The sequence below is a fragment of the Penicillium odoratum genome (genome assembly GCF_028828045.1).
Source record: "Penicillium odoratum strain IBT 22623 chromosome Unknown utg000005l_segment0_segment0, whole genome shotgun sequence".
Lineage (NCBI taxonomy): Eukaryota > Fungi > Ascomycota > Eurotiomycetes > Eurotiales > Aspergillaceae > Penicillium > Penicillium odoratum.
Window position 1 is genome coordinate 6,250,463 of NW_026643147.1, and position 19,668 is coordinate 6,270,130.

Here is a 19,668-nt window from a genome sequence, read left to right on the forward strand (position 1 = left end):
TACTCTAGACAAGGCTCCCCCAGCCCCGCTTCTGGGCTCACACGGACCACAGGTACGGAGTAGATTGGGACAGGTGGCGCGACCGCTAAAATGTATCTAACGCACATTAAATTTTGGTAAGGTGGATACCTAGCATTAGCCAGGTACCTAGTTAGGTATGCTGCAGAGGACCCGCCATGGTTAGGTATTTAGACAGATTTTGAACTCTGGATTGCGGATAGCTCGAGTAAAGCGAAGCGAAACCTTGAGCTCCAGATGAATGCCAAAAAGCAAAAGGGAAAAGCGGAGAGAGAGATAAAACGGCGTAGAGATTGATAGGGCCGTAGGAATATAGTTTGCATTGGAACAACGTTACTCAGTGGTTGCACAATGCAGTGAGCATGAGGTTCTTCCAGCCATCTGGGCGCAAAAGACTAAACGCGAGTGACGAATCAATCAGCAAGGATCGCACATCTGTGAGATCCAGGCCGCATGAATACGTGGAAAAAAGTCTCGAATATCCCCCTCGGGTTAGTGCTCGTTCATGCCTCATGCCTCATACCTCACGTCTCACTTGGGCAGCAATGGGTGGTACGACATCTGGAGCATCCACAGCACCCACACGAGACGACCCGCATCGTCGACGCCGCTGCCTTGCGGACGTAGGACATGGCAACGTTGTACGGGAAGAAGAGGAAATTCATTGAAACCCAGGGGTTGAACATAGTGTAGATTGTATGCAATTATCGCTTGATTGTCGGTATCATTGTAAAACAAATCCCAGTCCCAATAATCCAATCCAATCCAATCCAACCATGATGTGATAAGTCTATGCACATATGCAAAGTAATCCGAGATCAAATCACCACCCATAAAATCATAATCAGGTAACGAAATAGAGATGAATGCTTTCCCGGAAAAACAAAACATTCACAAAAAAAAGTCCACACCCAATGTGATGAAATCAAGACTCCCAGCGCCTCGAAACGACTCCACGTTTCGTAACAAAAATAAAATGTGTCATCTACCCTCCCAGGGGTAGTCTTCAATCGTGCCTCCCAATATATGCCAGAAACGTTTCAAAATCCAGTCGAAGCAGAGAAAAATAAATAACAAAGTTGGCCTCCTGGTATGTGGTGAGAAATATTAAAACAGTAGAAGCGAAAGCCAAATCATGGTGGGATAACGGAAGTGGCCAGGGAAAAGTAGCCCGAATCCAGTGGATGGAGGAGAGATGTAGTCCAATGGAGAGAAGTATGTCCAGGATAATATATAATGATGGAGATGGGCAGCCAAGTTCCAGAATAGGAATCCTCAACTTGGCGACCTTGTTTTTGACGGCTTTTGGGGGGGGGGAAGACCATAAAGAATCCGAAAAATGTATAAAAATCAAAAGAACTCCCAGTGCGCACAGCGGGTTAGGACGGAAGTAGGGCGTGTAAATCGTGCAGCGGCGTTAAATGTCGGCCTTAAGGGGTTTTAACAGACCAGAATGGGCGCTCCCGTGAAGTTATCTGGCATGCCATGGTCCACGCAGATGGGGTGGGGAAAGACAACCTTGCAGTCCGGTACTTGCACCTGTTCCGAGGCCATGGGCGACATGTAGTTGTAATCGTAGTCACCATAGTCCTCAGTCAAGGCCGAGGTATCGGAGATGGCCGAGTCGGAGAAATCAGAATAGTGTGACGAGTCCGACGACGATCCAGATTGTTGGGCATGCAAGGGCTCCACGGGAACGAAGGGCATCTGGGGCTGGACCAAGTAGTCGGCCTGCGGAATCTGGTCCGGCACCCAGGAGGTCACAGGGGGTTGTTCGGTAAATCGGGGGCAATCCACGATCAGTTGGCGCAGTTCCGGGATGGTGATCCTCTTGGCAGGGTCGCGCTCAAATACGCGGCTGAGAATACAGACCATCTCCGTGGATAGGGGCAGGATGGACTTGAGGAAGAATGGATCCTTGAGGTATGCCCGGAATGTGGAATCCTCGAGGGAGGCACGCTTCCATGGGTTGCGACCGCAGGTCAGGTTCACAAGCATCACACCCAGGCTCCAGACGTCATTGGCTGCGGAGGCGTAACAAGACATGGGTCGGGGGTTGGTCTGTTGACATTCTGTTTGGGATGAATTAGGGTTGGGTCCGGGCTGGGGGATAATACAAGATCGGTTTCATCTATGGCGTGAGACAAACTTACCAGGCGACATGTAGAAAGTGGAACCGCAACCGAAATCCGTGGTGAAGTAATCCGTGGTGGCCAAGCCGAAGTCAGCCAGTTTAACAGTCATGCCTTGATCCGTCACCAAAACGTTCTCAGGCTTAAGATCCCGGTGGTAAATCCCGATGGAGTGGCAGAACTGTACGGCATCCAGCAATTGCAAGAATACGCGCTTGACCAAGGGGTCATTGGAGACAAAGTTTCCCTTATCGGTGATACTAGAGAACAAATCACCTTCCGGGCAGTATTCCATGACGACGTAAGTGCAATCCACGGAATCCATAATTCGAATTAAGGAGACCACATTGGGGTGTTGGCTGGCCAGATGGTGTAGACGGATCTCTCGCTGTTGGTATTTCAATTGTCGGGGGTCCAGCCCAGATTTATTCAAGGCCTTGACGGCATAGGAAACGTTGGTGTGAATGTCCACGGCAGTATAGACGACTCCATAAGCACCGACGCCCAGAATTCCGGTGAGTTCAAGACGGTTGGCCAAGATAAATCCTAATCGGTCCTCGGGAGTGTAACACCGGAGAGTGGGAGAAGGTGGTGGTGTGGGAAGCATGGCCGGATACATGGTAACAGGATATAGGGTAAGATAGGGTATATAGATCCGGGGAATTTGGGGGTTGGGGTAATATAAAGTATAAATCCGGATAGAAAAAGACTTCTCTAATCCTTGGGGCAAAGGTAGAGAGAGTAGCGAGAAATATTTCCAAAATAATCCAAGGAGGTTTGTTTATCCAGGGAAGTAGTTTTCGATTTCCAAATGCAACGGCATTCAAGGACAGGTATCCATTCCAGAAAGTAAGCAAGATCCAGAGAAAGGGGGCCGGTCTAGTTGATGATCCGGGCGAGAGGGGTTTTTGGTTTGGGGAAGGGGGGGGGAGGTTGTTTGGCGGGTATATAAATATTAAAAACAAACACCAAGATGTTTGAAAGGGACAGAAAATCAAAAGGACTAAAAGGAAAGTATAGATCAAGTTTGAATATCGAAAATGGAAAATAATAAAAACAATATAAGGGGGGGGAAGGGGGCGATAAAAATATCGATGATGCGTCGAGTCGTGTTAGTCCATGTGGATTTAGGCCAGGCCACCGTGGCTCCAGGAAGCGGTGTACATCAAGTACACTAGTGCCGGGACTAGTAGGGTGAGCTGACCATCAAAGCCAATCATAATTCTAATTTCAACTGTGCGGAACTCCATGCATGCGCCACCCTGCGGGTCTTGATTCGTGACTTTTCTTTTTTTATGAAGTTTTGGTTCAATTTTACCCATTTTGCTTTTTTTTTTTGTTGTCACTTGGCCCCTTTTGCTTCTCTTACTCTTTCCCCACCCCCCCTTCTGCCAACTTCCATTCCTTGTGGCAATTATGATTCGAGACCTCTCCGACTTCTCCGCCACTTCATCCCGTTCCCACATGGACTTGCCTTGTGTTTCCCGTAGCCCCGCAATTAAAAACCAGAAACAAAAATATGTTGGCAAATGTTTCCCCAACCATGTTTCCGTGTTCCGTTTCACTTGTAGCAGGGGGATGTTTCCACTTGCAACAGGACTAGGATCAGCGTATATTACAGTACAATATAACTGTGAAAATATTTCTTTGGCCCCAACTCTATTTCGCCCCGTGCGAACTAAGAGAAAGCATCAACCAAAGCACCGACCAACAAAGAAAAAGTGAGGCGATGCAAGAGGGGTCTCCACCCAATCAAAACCATAGGGCGTTGATGTGTATTCGAGAACGAGTGGATCATCTTTCCCGGCTACCAGTCGTTGCACGGGCCTGCAGACCCTGGCCAAACTGTGACTCCCTCCAATTCTGAACTGATTGGTCAACGTGGTGAGTTTAGGGGGGAGGGGAGGGGCATCCATGGCCTTTGTGTGACTCCGTAGGCGCCAGCTGTGGCAGAGAAGAACTGGGAAATTCTGCCTTGCCTGCCTTCCGGAACTAACCGTAAAGGACAGCTCATATGAATCAACCAGTCAAACTGCGGTGAGGGTCACCTGATCTACACGATGCATCACATCGACTCGTTGTGCTCTGCACCCCAGGATTGGCAATGCAGCTGGACCGCTTGCTTCCGAGAGTTTTCTCACCGCTACCCTAGAATCTACCAGTTCCATGCTCCACGATCAATAGTTTCTGCATAGATCGGGCATACTCCAGACTAAGCTATCCCAAATTCCGGTCTTAGTCAACTAGCCCTGCATGGAGGCGCGGAATGCGACCTGCCAGGGGGAGAAAGGAGGAATCACCATTTCTATCGCCCCACAAAATAAACAAATCTAGACATCATTCAAGCACATGGTTTTCAAGTATAATCTCATCACCACTTCTGTTTATTCATCGTTCCCGGATATCTTTGCCACTAGAGTGGTGGCAACCATGGAACGCGGAGATCTTCGCCTTCGAGAACTCTCCACTAGAATAATGCAACCCCAACTTTCGGTTTGATCATTGAAAGTGTACACCAACCCGGTAGGTCCTGCAAACCGATTATGCTCTGTACTCCGTAGTCAGATATGTTAACGTCCTCGTACATGTACGTTGCAGGGTCAGTTGCACCACCTATTCCAAGTACAACAGGTCAACAACAAGTCCCCCCACAAGGCGTCCAATATAATCCACATTGCAATGCATGGCCCCGAAACGCCATGCATCATCACCCGGGCTAGCTTCACCCCCACCATTCACCTTACTCCTTTCTGCCTTTTTTGCCTTTCACTCAACATCCTGATCCCTCGTATTCTACTCGTCAGCCCAAATCACTAGCCACGCAATTTCCAGCGCCCAGTCCAATCGGCTCTTATCCTCTCCTAACAAATCCCAGAATTCCAGCTCACCGGCCTGCCCATTTGTCCATTGTCTCGGGAAATATGGCTCTCGTTCGAGCGGGGGCAAACACGGCACACTAGCCTGCTGCGAAATGAGTACGTAGATGGCTTCTTGGAGGGTCTTGGTTTCTGTTTCTTTTTCTGTTCTCACCTGGCTTGCAATATCCCCTTTGCTCGGGTCCGAAAGGGATGGATCTGACGCGTGGTTTAACGGGCAACCGTTTGTGATGGGTCAGATGTGTTGTGAGATCGGCGGCATCTTAACTCCTCTCAACCATGGATAGAATCATGGTTGATGTCAACTTTCGCTGATCTAGACCTACTCCGGCGGGTCCGAGGACGTGGCCATTTTCCTATCACGTACTGGAGAACTGCATTTGAACGAGGTTCAAGAGCTGGAACATGGTTGGCTGGCTGGGGAATATTCTTTATTGGATGGGGGATAATTCCATTCTCTTGAGCCTCTTCTGGCTGACCCAGGCACGGCTTTGGTGTAGAAAGTTTCTAGAATCGTTCCCATGATTGTCCTGATTTGATCTGCCTAGTATGCAGTAACTAATAATCGATTGACATATTAGTCAACCACTACGTACTTCGGACTGTTTCACATATCATTGTTTGCCTTCCTGGGGGCCAGGCTAAGCATATACATGTAGATCGATATGATGTCGTAGACAATATGTACAGTCTCCACTCTGTATTGCCACCTGCATATGATATTGACTCAAAAGTGTCAATACCCAACGTCAGATACTTTACCCCCTCTTCTGTACATTGCCGAGGGTTTCGGAGTACAGCAGGATCAATTGCCTCCGGCTTCCAAGCTCTTATCCAAGTTGCCACGGAAAATGACTGACATCAGCCTTGGTGTAAGGCGATGACTGTGCAGGCTAACTTCCGCCAACAGTGAAGAAGAGTAGTGTGCGACTATCGTTGCTCAGCGAAAGAACATTTTGCTTCATGAAAACTATTTGAACGTGCTTTGGAAGGGTAGTAGTCCAGTGGACTGTAGTAGTAAATGCCTTGGTGATGATATCTGGAGGTGAGGCCATTGCTCGTGGCACTGCTGTCTCGGGCACCTGCATGATAGCTCTTAGCTCTATACTGAAAACCAAGCATGGAAATTTCCAAGTTTCAGATATATTTTCATCCGCTTTGATTGCCTAGTATCCGTGCTGTGATTATATTGATGTACATGTGCTGTAGTGTATTTTCAAGCACTTGGAGCGGGGAGTCTCTGATTGAATTGGATATTGAATCTCAAACATTTAAATTCTCTCAGTAATTGCGGTTCCAGTGGATAGGTGCCCAGCTGCATTGTTGTACATGCTGGTATATATTTGCCCAAGGAGCCCTGAAATCAAAAAAATCATGTTCAAATATTATATTGGGGTTCAATTTTATTGAATTTCCAAGACTATCAACGTTAGTATCTTGTTCAGATTGGTGTTCTGCTCAAATTTATGTTCCGACATTTGAACTTGAAAGGTGAGCCCCCCCCCCCCCCCCCCGGGTCTCCCGAGACTTTCCTCTACCCCCATCGAAGAAAAGCCTCGAAAAAAAAATGAAATTGCGATCAAACAAGAACCTGATAGTCTAGATCCTTTAATATCATTAGAAAACAGTGTATTTTGCGGGGATGGCGGTGTTCCAGCCTCATTGAGTAATTCTGCAGCACCTGGACGCTGCAGAGTTGCAACCATGATAATATGAAACATGGTCGCAACACCAGGAAAATAAATCTTAACTCTCTCCATAGTATCTGGTTTGAAGAAATAAACGTAAGAACCAGGCTTACAGTCAATATACATGGGTATTCTCCAACATATCGCATTTCCCAAGATCATCCGCGGTGACTTCAAATCTCAGCCTCCGTTTGGGCTCTTCGGAGTGCTGGACAAGGTTTGGAAAAGTCGGAACAGTTTGTGTGGACTCTTGTGCAGGTGATAAAAGGTGGTTGTAGAGGGAGGAATCTGAATTCTTTCCCTCCAATATTGAGGATGATTGAAAGAACTATCAGAAAGCTTGTGTGGGAGAGATATGGTGGGGTGGAGAAGGACGCGAGGCTTGGGACCACAAATGCCTCATATTCAAAGTACTTATACTATATCGAGGAGTGGAAATGACCGATTCTCTTGACCAGCTTCTGGTCTGAACTTAACTTTAGGTGAAAACAGAATAACCATGCATGACAACCGGTCATTGCTAGTATGACTCCACTGAAACGTCGGCTCAATCAAAAGTCGCCGTCGGTGTTTTAACATTTAGACAGAACAAATAAAGGGAGGATGTTATTGGATCAAAACCACTCATAAACAGCTTTGTAGCTCTCTGGGGGTGGAAGATGAAATGTAATTATCAGCTAATGAGTTGAATATTGATTAGATTATACTATATGGAACTGGCCCGTCCAATTTGGAATTTCTCAATGTTACTCTATTGCCAATGATAAAGATCTCCTTGTAGCTTAGCACTCGTATTCGCACCAGGCTGCAAAGAGCTGAAATACGAATAAAAATATCGCCTGGCAACCCCTTTCTATGACAACGGCATCCCAAATATAGATACCAATTTCTTGAATTATTTCCACTGGGTCTTCATTCTGTACAGCACCCAAGGTCGATCAGCAATCTTGGAATTCAAGTGAGTGGATCAGGGATATTCAGCTTCCGCAAGGACGAGGCTTGGCCTTGAGTCAAAAGCAGACAAGCCCCATAGGGCTTGCGGGTCTCGAGGCTGAGATGCAATGGGTCACAACATTTAGGCAGACACATTTCTCGCCAATTCTTCTTCGAAACATTTGGATTTGGGCGTACCAGCGCCCTGATTCAGGTATTCATTCGGCGTGTCTTCCAATGCTGTGCTTTGTAATTGCCGGTCGACCACAATGGCCGGTATTTATACAGACTGTGGCAGATTCACTGGCTGAGAGTACTGCCAAACGATTACTTTGGCTTAGGCCATCCATCAATGTCGGCAAACCAGCGCGACCGATATATCTCATCGCCCAAGTTGATCTTGCGCCGCACACCGTTTACTACCAAACTGGTATGGAAGCCACGGAACTTGGTCCAGAGCGACTGCACATAAATAAAGCTGCCATCCGGCGCCAGGTTGAAACTCTTCAGATCTGACTGTGGCAGCTCCTCAAACTGACCCGTGTGATTTATACCGTGACGGTCATCGGTCGTTACCTCAAAGCCCGGCATAAACATATCTTGAACATCTTGATACTCGGCGAAGAACTCGCCCTTCTCAATGTCAAAGGCGTGCAAGCCCCGATCCTCTGAGATGAGAAACTTGCGCTGATTTGGCACGGGAACGAGATCATGCGGCCCGGCCCACCACGGGTATCCTTTACCCCATTCAGTTTCGATGGTGTACGCATTGAGGAGATGGTAGATGTACCGGTCATCTTTCCTCAATTCCCCCGTCGCTGCATCGAACGGGTAGCCTATTATGGTACCGTAGGCTGGAACGGGATCTGTTCCATCGGCAGCGGCGTTGGTTCCAGTCGCCCAGAGCATCTGGCCCTGCTCATCCCAGATCATGCCGTGGATGGCGCGGAGACCTGTGATATTCTGCAAGACAGGTGGGTCATCGACGAGGGGATTATCAAGACTGACGTTATACACGAGAATACCATCCCAGGGACGTTGACCGGTGGTGGAGACCGCGAGGAGGTCATTAGGAAGGGGTTCGACGCTGTGAGCATTCCACAGGTACTGATTATCGCGACAGGTGGCCCATGTGATTTTTTTATCGCGGGTTGAGTCATCCGGGGTGTGGTTCACGACCAAGACGAGATCACTGTATATGGCAGCGACACTGGTGCCGTCGCGCATGTACTTCATGTCGGTCGCATCATTTGCACCTCCCCACAAACACCGTTGTATATTCGGAGGGAGATCCTGATGGACGTCTTCCCGGCGAAAACTCCATTTGACATCTCCGGTTCGGTCGTGGATCTTGAGCAGGGGTGGGTGGCCGTATACGCCTGTGATAATGTTTTGCCAAGGTCTATTCTCGGGCCGTAATCGGGCTTGGGGCTGTATAGGTGGAATATACCAGTCGGCCAATGGCTCAAACAACAACGGGATCCAGCCCAAGGCACCCAACATGATTCAGACTTGGTGTTTGCGGAACTGTAGGGGAGGGGAAAAGAAATCCTCTTGCCCGAAGGGTTTCCTCCCGATACGAGTGGAGAGTGGAGAATTTGGGGGCGGGGGTATTACGCCAACATTGGACTTGGGAATTCTATTCACCAGTTCAATGGTCATGGGGGACAAGTTCAGAGATAATCAAAGATGACGATGATGGAATCACTCAGCCTCGTTGGATTTCTTGGCAAATTGGGTCTCAAAGTGGATTCTGACCAATACAGTTAATGATCGAATCGAATCCACACTGATAGGACCCTGACTTGGTTAAGGGTCGCGTGTCTTGGGCCAAAAAACATCTCATTCTCCTCATTTCCTTTCCCCTAACTCTCTTATGCCATCATGAAGAAGGTGGCCGGCGTGGTGAAATATGTGCGCTACCAGGCCAGCCAACTCTATCAATCTCCTGCTAGGACACTTGCTGTTCTAGAAGTCTTTTGGGACTTTTCGCGTCGTTATTTTTACGCTTTAGCCTTTTGGTCACTACTCGGTGCTAAATTGCTTCATCTTTTTGCCCACTTATATTCTCTTCCCTTACACAAGTTTGTTCTCTGGGGACCATCATTCTTTTTCCAAGATTTTGCAATCCTACTACTATTTCGCATTTTGGTGCAGAAAACCTCGGGTGTCATTGCAGCGATATGTGCCCTCATTGTTCTTCCATTTAGGTAAATCCTCACGTATCCCCTGTTACCTTGTCGAATCCAATCTAACGGCCAAATTTGCAGTTTGATTGTCTCAGGAATGGCTGCTGCCAACTTCTCTGTCTATGTCTTTACAGGATCCGAGATTCATTGGCGACAGGCCAAAACCTTTACTGGTGATGCGGCTGCTCTTCGAACATTGTTATCCGGGTTGACCGGATTTTTGATCGGCGAGGCGCTACTTGTGGCGTGCGCCCTGTTCACTAACCGTCCGATCCACAAATTTGGTGGTGGCGTTTTGCATGTCTTGGCGTGGCCCTTCCGCTCGTTGCTGACGCGATTGCAACCTTGTGTGGGACCCTTATTGCAGCGATTTCAACGCACTACATCATTGCCGGATCCCCGGCTGTATGAACAAATTCACTTGGAAGATGATTATCTCAACGAGTCTGACGACGACGACGATGACTTCCTGCTGGATCCGTTCAGCAGAAGTAACCCTAGACATTCGACCGATCGTCTGATTCCAAGGGTTCTCGTACTCGGCTTCGTATTCTTGGCAGTGACGTTGCGCTTACTTCGCCCGTCAGAACCAGTATACCTATATTTGTCGGGAACCTTACCTTTGGCCTCATTTTTTGAAGGTGGTCACCGGGATTCTCCAGTTGATATCACCGGCCTACCTCTTTATCAATACAATTATCTATCAGGTAAAGATTCTTTACACTTGCCGCCATCCTGGAACTGGATGCCCAAGGAAGCCGGTCCCGGTTTCACTGATTGGAAGCCCAATCTCAGCGCGAATGAGTCTCTTCACTACAGCCCACAGGCGAACCCCCTGCACATCTCCAACCTACAGCAGCCAGTCCTAGAGTCCATCAAAGGTGTTCTTGCCGATGGAAGTGTCAAGATCAAACATGTGGTGCTATTGAAGCTTGAGAGTGCTCGTGCAGACACCTTTCCTGTGCGCAAGGACTCTTTTCTGTATAACCGCGTTGCTGAAACGTATGACGACGGCGAAATCCCCCGGGAGGTTCAAGATCGCATTGCCAATCTCACTCGCACCGCAGAGTTTTTGACTGGGGCTTCCTCTGGCTTCCAGGACAATGACCAGCTCCACGCAGATCGCAAAGCATATGGTGGTCTCAGCGCGACAAACGCCTACACAACCTCCACATACACCCTCAAAAGTCTCGCTGGTACGCTCTGCGGAGTGACCCCACTCGTCGCGGACTTCAACCGCGAGTGGGAGTACCACATCTACCAGCCCTGTTTGCCCCACGTCTTGGAAATGCTTAGCAACCAAGAAGGTATCACCAACGATACCGATGATTTTACTCGATGGCCTTGGCACTCAATCTGGATGCAGTCCGTCACCGAAGGCTATGACAACCAGGACAAACTGACGCCGGTTCTGGGCTTCAAGGACAAGTATACGAAGGAGATCATCGAAAGCGCCTCGGCAAAGCACTATCCGGTGGAATCCGATGAGGTAAATTATTATGGGTATGCCGACACCGAATTGCGTGAGTACATCTGCGACGCCATCGACGATGCCGAGCGCGATCACAAGCGTCTATTCCTTTCGCATCTGACTGGCACTACACACCACCCATGGGGCCTGCCAAACAACACCTACGAGAAGATTCTCGGCTCGAACAAGGGCCACAACGAAGATCTCAACCGGTACCTCAATGCTGTTGGCTTCCAGGACAAATGGCTCACCGAAATCATCGGCATCCTAGAGGAAAAGGGTGTCGCTAATGAAACCCTCTTCGTAATGGCAGGTGACCACGGTCTTTCGCTTCCCAACGACGGCGGCATCACTCCTTACGATAACCCGCATGTCGGCAGCTTCGCCGTGCCCATCGTTCTCGCACACCCACAGCTACCCGCGCTTGAGATCACGGCACCAGTCATGAGCGACCAGATCGTCCCCTCGATCCTAGATCTCCTCATCGAGTCCAACTCCCTCACTAAGAAACCCGCCAAGGCTGCAAAGGATATTCTCTCCTTGTACGAAGGTCAATCTCTAATCCGCCCGCTCATCCAGGAACAGCACGGCGTTCAAGATTGGCAGTTCACAGTCATGAACACCGGCGGCTCGTGGCTTGCCGTCCGATCTGCCGTGCGCCCACAGTACAGACTGGTCATCCCGCTCGTCAACGACGTGGAGTGGCGGTTTTCCGATCTGAGCACCGATCCACAAGAGCTGGATCCGATCTCGCGATTCAATCTCGCAGACTTGGCCGCTTCCCTTGATGACAAGTATGACGATGATGAGGTCTTGGATTGGCTTTTCAACGCGGCTTACGTGACGAATTGGTGGGTTGGAGAGAACTGGGCTCGGTATAGATACGATCCTAAACAGGACCATCCTAAAGAAGATGGGGATAAGTGATTTAGAAGATTGATTTGGTGACTTGACACTTTGCAAGTTAAGGTGCTTGATTCGGTCTCTCGATTGTGCGTTGTTTCCATCTTTGACTAACCCTGCTGGCCTGGGTTTCGTTTTGTCGACATCAAGCAGCGAACGAGGTAGAGACCTCCAAATTTCCAGCGTCGGGGTCGATCCCCAGCATATTTGCATCCCATCCTGGTCGGCGTTTCCGAATCGATAATAGGAAGGCCTTGTCATAATGACTCCTGGAATGGCCTCCAACATTGATCTTACTTTGGGTTTGATAGTAATATCTATCCTTGGACACGAATTTCGGATGGAGCCGTGTATTCACAATAATGGGAGATTGCCACATGTGAACTGTTCCGTTTATAATTCATCTTAAACATGTACATAGGAATTAAAGTCTAAGATACCTACCAAGTGTATACAGAAGAGACTTACGCCCGCAACTTGGATCTTATCACCAAGCTACAGAACTGTATGTTCACCGACAGGAATTCCACTTCCACAGTCAAAGTTGCACAATGCAACAATTGCTTTAATCTCCTGCTCCTATACCTTCATTCACCTTTGGCGCTGGTAAGTCTCTGAATCATAACGACATGGATGCACCATTAGTACATGATATGCACCTAGATACTGGTTGGATTGAAACTATACTTCAATTGCAGCTGGATACCAACCACTCGATAGACGATGATACTAGTGGCCTATCTTGACTAGTAGTAAGATTGATGATGTATGCAGTCCGCAGGTTAAATTGATATTTCTGTACACTAAAAGAACATATGCAGATGAAAGTTAAATCTAGAAACAAATGCCCGTCAACACCCATAAACACCCGCTGTTATCTGGACTATGTCTTGCGCATCAAAAAAGGATGTTTCAGCGCCTCGGCGGGTGTAATCCGCTTTTCCGGATTAAGGGTCAGACACCGATCCAAGAAATCAAAGAACAGTGTCAGCTCCTTCGCGTCAGCATCCAACATTCCACGGGTTCCCTTGCCCGTCAACCGGCTCTTCAAGTCGCGTGTAGGTTTTTTGAAATCCAAGATGCGAGTAACAGGCCGACCCGTGATTTTGTCTTCCTCCATGCTGTGGAAGTTCAGCATGTCGTCGAAGTGCAGGTGGGCCAGAGACCCACGACGAAGAACCTTAGGCGGGTATTTGCCTCGGCATTCCATGATGGACTTAAGCATCTGGTTGTTGTTTCGGCCAGTAAAGAGAATCTTTCCCGTGTACAACTCAAAAAGGGTACAGCCGATGGACCACACATCTATAGCGTAGTCGTACGGAATTCCCAGAATGACCTCTGGGGCTCGGTAGAATCGACTAACCAGATACGGGGTGATTTCATTGTCCGTAGCATGGGACGCGGAACCGAGATCACAAACCTTGAGCACATTGCGCTGTTCGTTCACGAGGAGATTATCAGGCTTCAGATCGGCATGAAGAATGTTACACTTGCGAAGGAGACTCAGTCCAAGGAAGATCTGCTGAGAATAGGCCCGAATCGCGCGCAGGTTCAGTCCAACATCGCGTCCGAATTTCTTGAGTACCTCTCGAAGGTTCATACTCAGATTTTCAAACACCATGCACAGGTGGCCTTTGTGTTCGAAATAGCGTTCGAATTTAATGATATGCTTCTTGTCTTCGGGATCGGCTTCGTGCAGCTGCTCCAAAATCCCAATCTCTTTCATACCGGCCTTGCGCATTGTATCATTCTGGCGGATAATCTTAATCGCAACGAGGGCTCCCGTGGTGGAGTCGGTGGCCCGGACAACAGAAGAAAACATGCCCTTACCGAGGGTTTGTGTGACATGATACCGGCCGTTGATCAACTCACCAATGCGGAGGTTGTAATACCCTTCGGGATCATCCCAGTTATCCATCATGCTGATGTCCAATTCCTTGGCTTCTGGTATGGCTGACATTGCCGATGCATGGGTTGGTTGCCCCTCTTTCTCCTCGGCGAACATATCGTCGTCGTCGTCTTCTGCAAACATATCATAAGGATCCTTTTTATATGGGGGTTGAAGAGGCGGAGCATCAGGGATAAGAACATCCTGCTTCACGGTTTGCGTCTCATCGTATGCTGCGGATGATACTTCCTCCTTCACACTTTGACTACCGTTGTGTTTTTCTCGTTCTTCTTTCATGTCCATAGTAGGATCATAATCTGCAGCCGAAGGTCCATCTTTCTCCATACCCTCAAATGACACACTAGAGCTGACCAGGTCTGTGTCCTTTCCAATTTGGAAATCAGCAAAACCTTGTCCTGTCTGTTCATTGGGTGTTTGTGCTGGTGAGAAGGATGGGGAGTCTATAATTTAAAATTGATATACGTTAGTTTCATGCTTTATCCTTTGTCTCGGGTTGGGTAACATACCCGCCGTATCTTGTGCACTGGTTGGCTCCGTGCCAGGAGTGGACGAGTCCGTATCGCCATCGCCAGCGTGCAGCGCTTTGAGATGCAGGGGTGTCGCCTGGCTTCGATACTTCGCCTGGATGGCTTCGCGGCGTTTTCGACGTGCCTCCAAGGCAGCAGTCTCGTCGACCGGCTCGGAAGGCTGCGATTCCTCTGCAACATCCACGGAAGGGGGCTTTACACTGCAGTCTTAGTCAGTTCATGGTTCCTCAGGTAACAGTAACGGGAAACATACCCATCAGCGAAATGAACACGGGAGGGAAGAGCCTGCTGCACCTGGTTTGATTGTGTTTCAGCACCAAGCTTGGAATCCCGAGAGCCAGCCGGGGTCTTTCCTTCACCCACTACCTGACCAGAGGAAGGGCCTTGTCGCTTGCGGTCTGCTGAATTCCCATTCGAGTCCGGCTCATCATACTGTTTCTGTTTCCGTGGATCGCGATACGGAGATCGGTTACGAGTGCGCTGACGCTTATCTTGACGTGGGTCGTAATCATCCGTATACCGCAGACCGCCACCATAGGTTTCTTCCCGATCGTAATCGTGGTACGCCTTGGTGTGTCGGTTTGAAAGCTCTCTGTCTTGTCTGTCGTCGTATCTGGATCCATAGCGGCGCGCGGGTTCGTACCGGGCGTTCCGACTCTCGTGCTCATCATAATCATCGTCGCGCCTGCGCTTATAACCTCTGTCTCTGTTTTCCCGATACGGTGAGCGAGAAAGTGATCGGGATCGCGACCTCGTCCATGATCTGCGTCGGCGTGGTGATCGGGATCTGGGTGCAGAGGGTGTACTAGCTCTGGGGGGACGGTCAACGCTGGTGCCATTAAGAGGAGGTTGTGACGCAGTTGCCTTCAACTCTGAGCCTGTCTCAACTATCTCACCCTCGGAAAGGGTCGATGGAGACCTCGACCTTTGGTGTGATGCCATTGCTGACAAGGTCTTGATGTCACTAACTAACCTGCTCCGGGTGCAAGCTTCTCCTTTTCCGTGTACTTGAGACTTTTCTTTCTTGCGGCCTTGGAGGAGGCTTGAAAGGGCAAAACGAGGCTCAGTTAGCGTGAGCACAAGGGATAAATTGTTTCTTTGGGGATGTTTGAAAGTCCAACCGGCTTGATAGGCCTGCCTTCACACCAAAGCCTTATTGCAGCTTTGACTAATCCAGGCACATAGTTCAGTGACTAGATCTGTGCTTATAAACGGGGGATTGCGATAATTCGATTAGGACGAATCGCGCTTGGATGGAAAGTGAGGTGATGAGAAAGAGAGAAGTCGCGAGATCTGCTCCGAGATCTTGACCGATACGCCGATTCTGCCTGACCGGATATAGCAGGCGGTCGATCCGATTCCCCGCCTGCATGATAAACCGTTAAAAAAACTTTAGCATTTGCCATCAACACCAACCCCTCATCCTCCCTCCAATACTCCCACATTCAATTAAATCCTGCAAATATGGGTGGCGTTAGCAGAGAGGGTAAGCATGATTTGCTAAATTTGCCCTTTTAGCCATGAACATGCCGCTAATCCGTGTCAATAGGTGGCAAGGTCAAGCCTCTTAAGGCCGCAAAGAAGGAGAAGAAGGAACTCGATGAGGATGAGATCGCATTCCGAGAGAAGCAGAAGGCTGGTATGTAATACAATGATGTTAAGTTGTATTACCTGAGCGTCCAACTAACAGTTCGGCGCATTAGATGCCAAGGCGAAGAAGGACATGGCCGAAGCCGCCAAGGGCAAGAAGGGCCCCCTGAACACCGGTCAGCAGGGTATCAAGAAGTCTGGCAAGAAATAAACTTGAGAAGGAATGCTGCCAGGTACATATCACATGGAAGGACTTGTTCCTCGACATTTTACGATCCAAACGAATCTTATAGCCAATGAGAGCGCAATACCTTCTCCCACCCATGCTATACCCACTGTCAGTGCTTCGATTTTATGTTTGACTACCTACATATGTGGGCTACTGTATTTTTGTATAGAAGTGGCTTTCAATCGAGGTTCAGCTTGTCTACCATGTTGAGACTACGAGACCATGCACAGAGACATGATGCATTTTTTCATCAACCCAGGCGCCCGGAGAGGCACACTAATATTTGAAAAGCACAGCAATGTAATCCACCGGGTATCCAGATCAGACAAAACGGAAAGTCGCTTAAAATTGCAGAAAACAAAGGCTCAGGACAAGCAAAGAAAGTCACAACGGGGAAATAGAAATTAAACAGATGGGACCCAAATGTCGCGTGGGAGATTTAATCACCAGTCGGCATGCCTCGAGCATTTAGCTGGTGATACGCTTCACCCACAAAGTACTACCATCTCCATGACCGTTCTCATCCAATCGTCTCCACGACCGAGCCGCTTTCAATCCCAGCTCATGTTCCTCTCTTTTGATTTCGGCAATATCATTCTCGATGCTCTGAACGCTCCTCTTCACCTCTTGTTTGGCGGCAAGATCATATACACCATTGTCAGGTTGAATGACTCGAGTCAACTCTTTGATCACCGTTTCTAAATTGATCCGACGGCGTGCGAGTCCATCTCGTTTGGCTTCCAGAGCCAGGATGCGATCCATAGGCTTGCTTGATTGGTCCACATGGGGCTGAGCCACTGGATCTGACTCTTGGATAGCCTCTGTTGGAGCGGGTTTCCGAACTGGTTTCCTCGACACTAGCATGGCATTGGGGATTGGGCGCCGGCGTGACATGATAGAGGGTGAATCTTCTACGAAGTTGGGTTGGCCACTTGGGATGTATTTGGGGCTTTCCTGTGGACTATCTCGCAAACTATCTCTCGAACTGTTGTTCAGGCTTTCATCTGGACTGGGACTGCCGGGATTTGAGACAGTGGTGCCACCAAACAAGGAATCAAGTTGCTTGGAAAGCGTGGTATCAGCTACCGTATTGATTTCTGGCAATGGGTTGGCATCTCGCTGTTCCCGCCATTGCTTGTAGGCATCTCGTGGCGCTGGTCTTTGCGGCAACGCCTTTGGACCACCGGCGGTGATGGTTGTTACGGTAGTCGGAACCAACCCTATGTGAGAGAGCTGCACACCTGAGTTGCTCGCGCTAGGGCGTCTGGGATGTACTTCCATGCTACTCACACGTGATCCCGATCGAGGACTACCGTTCTTTAGTTTGCTGTCATTTGCTTTGGTTGGCACGGGGATTTGGCTTTTGTGGAAACTGCTGTTTCGACTGCGGGATTGGGCAAACTCCTTTATGGGCTGAAGCTGCTCACGCCCCCAGCTCAAAATGTTGGATGCGGACCCGGACGATTTATGAAAAGTGGCGGGTGAGTTGACTTGACCCGCCTTTCCAGCGATCGGAGTTGTTGGTTCGCCGGAGTAGAGATCCCAGGGTGTTGATTGTGCACCACTTGTTTGCTGGCGGTCTTGTTCTCGGAGGGCTGGTTTCTTGGAAATTGGTTGTGGGGTAAATAGCCTGTCGGAAGCTGATTGCTGGGAAACAGGTTGATAGAAAGTTGCTGGCTTTTCCAAAGCAGGATCCTCTGAAGTCGCCTTGTGAGATTCGAAGTCCCTGTAGTTAGGGGCGCCAGTGTCTATTCCATGAGTTGGTTGCATGAGGACCGGTGCCTCAGATGCTGGTGAGAAGTCTTCCAGGACAGTTGGAATTTGCTCTGACTCTGCTGCGAATGCGACGATTTTCTTCTTGCGAGGCATAGGAAGCACTGCGGGTGGAGATGGTGGAGTATCCACATAAAGCGCATTCAACTGAGCATCCGCGAAATACCCCATGGCAGATGCCTTCTGTTCCTGGCGATGAAAGCTATTTGACTCTTCAATCGGCGATACGCAGAAGCTGCTTCCGCTGTCATGTATAGCCTCCAGGGCCGGCGACGTCAATGGGGAAACGGCTGAATATCGCCGTTCATTGCCATCCTGTGCAACCGCCAAAGGCCCACTCGCCTGATTCGCTCGAGTCGGAATGTTATTCTGAGATGATACGTCCATAGTCCTAACAGAATCATTAGACAAATGTATGCCCGGATGACCACAGATAGTACGTACTCGGGCAGGGAAGGAAGGCTCTTGAAAATGGGCTCTGTCCGCATTGAACCTGCAGAGGTCGATGAATGCGAGCTGTAATCGCCCGATGTGGGGTTGCCCGTCCCGCGCGATCGATTCAATCCTTCTTTCGGCCACATCTTTGTCTGCGACGATGTGATAGGCAATGAAGACGCTGATTTTATTGCAAAATTATGCAGGCAAGAAGATAGTTGCAAACGAAAAGCCCACTTCCCTCGATCAACAAGGTGAAATGAAAGAGAAGATGAAAGAGGCAGGGCTTGCCGGACCAGAGAAATTAAGGTCTGACGGTTTGACCACGGGTGCCAACGTGGGGTGAGATTCCAGGAAGAGATATCCAAAAAGCAAGGAGAACGTGAAGAAAAAAAGGGACTAGACCCCAAGCAAGAACAACATGGCATCACCGGGTGGAGATGGCATAAATTAAAATGGGGGCGATGACCGATTGGAGATAATGACAATGGGGGGCTTCAGGGACTAAAGTTTCATGTTTAGGCTTGGGCCGATTTCTGTCTCTTTGAGTTGCTATATATAGATGTTAACAATTTGTATCATTAAGCGCCCATAGTAACTATCATAATTGGTATCCAGTTCAAGTTTTCCATTTAGTACGGAGTAGATACTAGTAGTACTAGTAGATACACGACTACGGAGTAGTGCCTCTCAGTATACAGATGGATATCACGTGATACGTCAACAAACCGTAAACGCCAAAAACGTTAGAATTCCAGGATCCATGGTTGATATAACATACATTCTTCTACTCAATCTCGATGGAAGGAACATTCGGTTGATTCATTTTTAATGAGAATTATAAGCGCCCCGAATTAAGTCATATCGTCGTGATCTGAGAAACTTCACAGAATTTCAAAATTCGTCCCATGATTCCATGATCATCCTGAACCTGAATTCCCGAATCCCGCCTCAACTTTCGTCGCTAGAGCCGAAAGAGAGCCCAAAGAAACCAA

The 19,668-nt window shown here is 48.8% G+C and overlaps 7 protein-coding genes across 7 annotated transcripts; 2 read left to right on the plus strand and 5 right to left on the minus strand.

The window, feature by feature from the left end:
- Positions 1–1,458: 1,458 nt before the first annotated feature.
- On the minus strand, positions 1,459–2,769 carry N7520_007922 (serine/threonine-protein kinase; the record flags this gene model as incomplete). Its single annotated transcript, XM_057141856.1, has 2 exons — positions 1,459–2,090; positions 2,172–2,769. The coding sequence occupies 2 exons, from the start codon at positions 2,767–2,769 to the stop codon at positions 1,459–1,461; spliced, it is 1,230 nt and encodes a 409-aa protein (XP_056995862.1).
- A 3,150-nt stretch (positions 2,770–5,919) lies between these two features.
- On the minus strand, positions 5,920–6,114 carry N7520_007923 (uncharacterized protein; the record flags this gene model as incomplete). Its single annotated transcript, XM_057141857.1, has 1 exon — positions 5,920–6,114. One exon carries the CDS (start codon positions 6,112–6,114, stop codon positions 5,920–5,922), a length of 195 nt encoding a protein of 64 aa, XP_056995863.1.
- Positions 6,115–7,974: 1,860 nt separating this feature from the next.
- Positions 7,975–9,150, minus strand: N7520_007924 (uncharacterized protein; the record flags this gene model as incomplete). Its single annotated transcript, XM_057141858.1, has 1 exon — positions 7,975–9,150. One exon carries the CDS (start codon positions 9,148–9,150, stop codon positions 7,975–7,977), a length of 1,176 nt encoding a protein of 391 aa, XP_056995864.1.
- A 381-nt stretch (positions 9,151–9,531) lies between these two features.
- On the plus strand, positions 9,532–12,234 carry N7520_007925 (sulfatase domain protein; the record flags this gene model as incomplete). Its single annotated transcript, XM_057141859.1, has 2 exons — positions 9,532–9,857; positions 9,918–12,234. 2 exons carry the CDS (start codon positions 9,532–9,534, stop codon positions 12,232–12,234), a joined length of 2,643 nt encoding a protein of 880 aa, XP_056995865.1.
- Positions 12,235–13,093: 859 nt separating this feature from the next.
- On the minus strand, positions 13,094–15,588 carry N7520_007926 (putative serine/threonine protein kinase (Prp4); the record flags this gene model as incomplete). Its single annotated transcript, XM_057141860.1, has 3 exons — positions 13,094–14,559; positions 14,626–14,846; positions 14,900–15,588. The coding sequence occupies 3 exons, from the start codon at positions 15,586–15,588 to the stop codon at positions 13,094–13,096; spliced, it is 2,376 nt and encodes a 791-aa protein (XP_056995866.1).
- Positions 15,589–16,110: 522 nt separating this feature from the next.
- N7520_007927 (translation machinery-associated protein 7) lies at positions 16,111–16,447 on the plus strand (the record flags this gene model as incomplete). Its single annotated transcript, XM_057141861.1, has 3 exons — positions 16,111–16,132; positions 16,196–16,285; positions 16,350–16,447. 3 exons carry the CDS (start codon positions 16,111–16,113, stop codon positions 16,445–16,447), a joined length of 210 nt encoding a protein of 69 aa, XP_056995867.1.
- A 486-nt stretch (positions 16,448–16,933) lies between these two features.
- On the minus strand, positions 16,934–18,625 carry N7520_007928 (uncharacterized protein; the record flags this gene model as incomplete). Its single annotated transcript, XM_057141862.1, has 1 exon — positions 16,934–18,625. The coding sequence occupies one exon, from the start codon at positions 18,623–18,625 to the stop codon at positions 16,934–16,936; it is 1,692 nt and encodes a 563-aa protein (XP_056995868.1).
- Between the last annotated feature and the right edge of the window lie 1,043 nt (positions 18,626–19,668).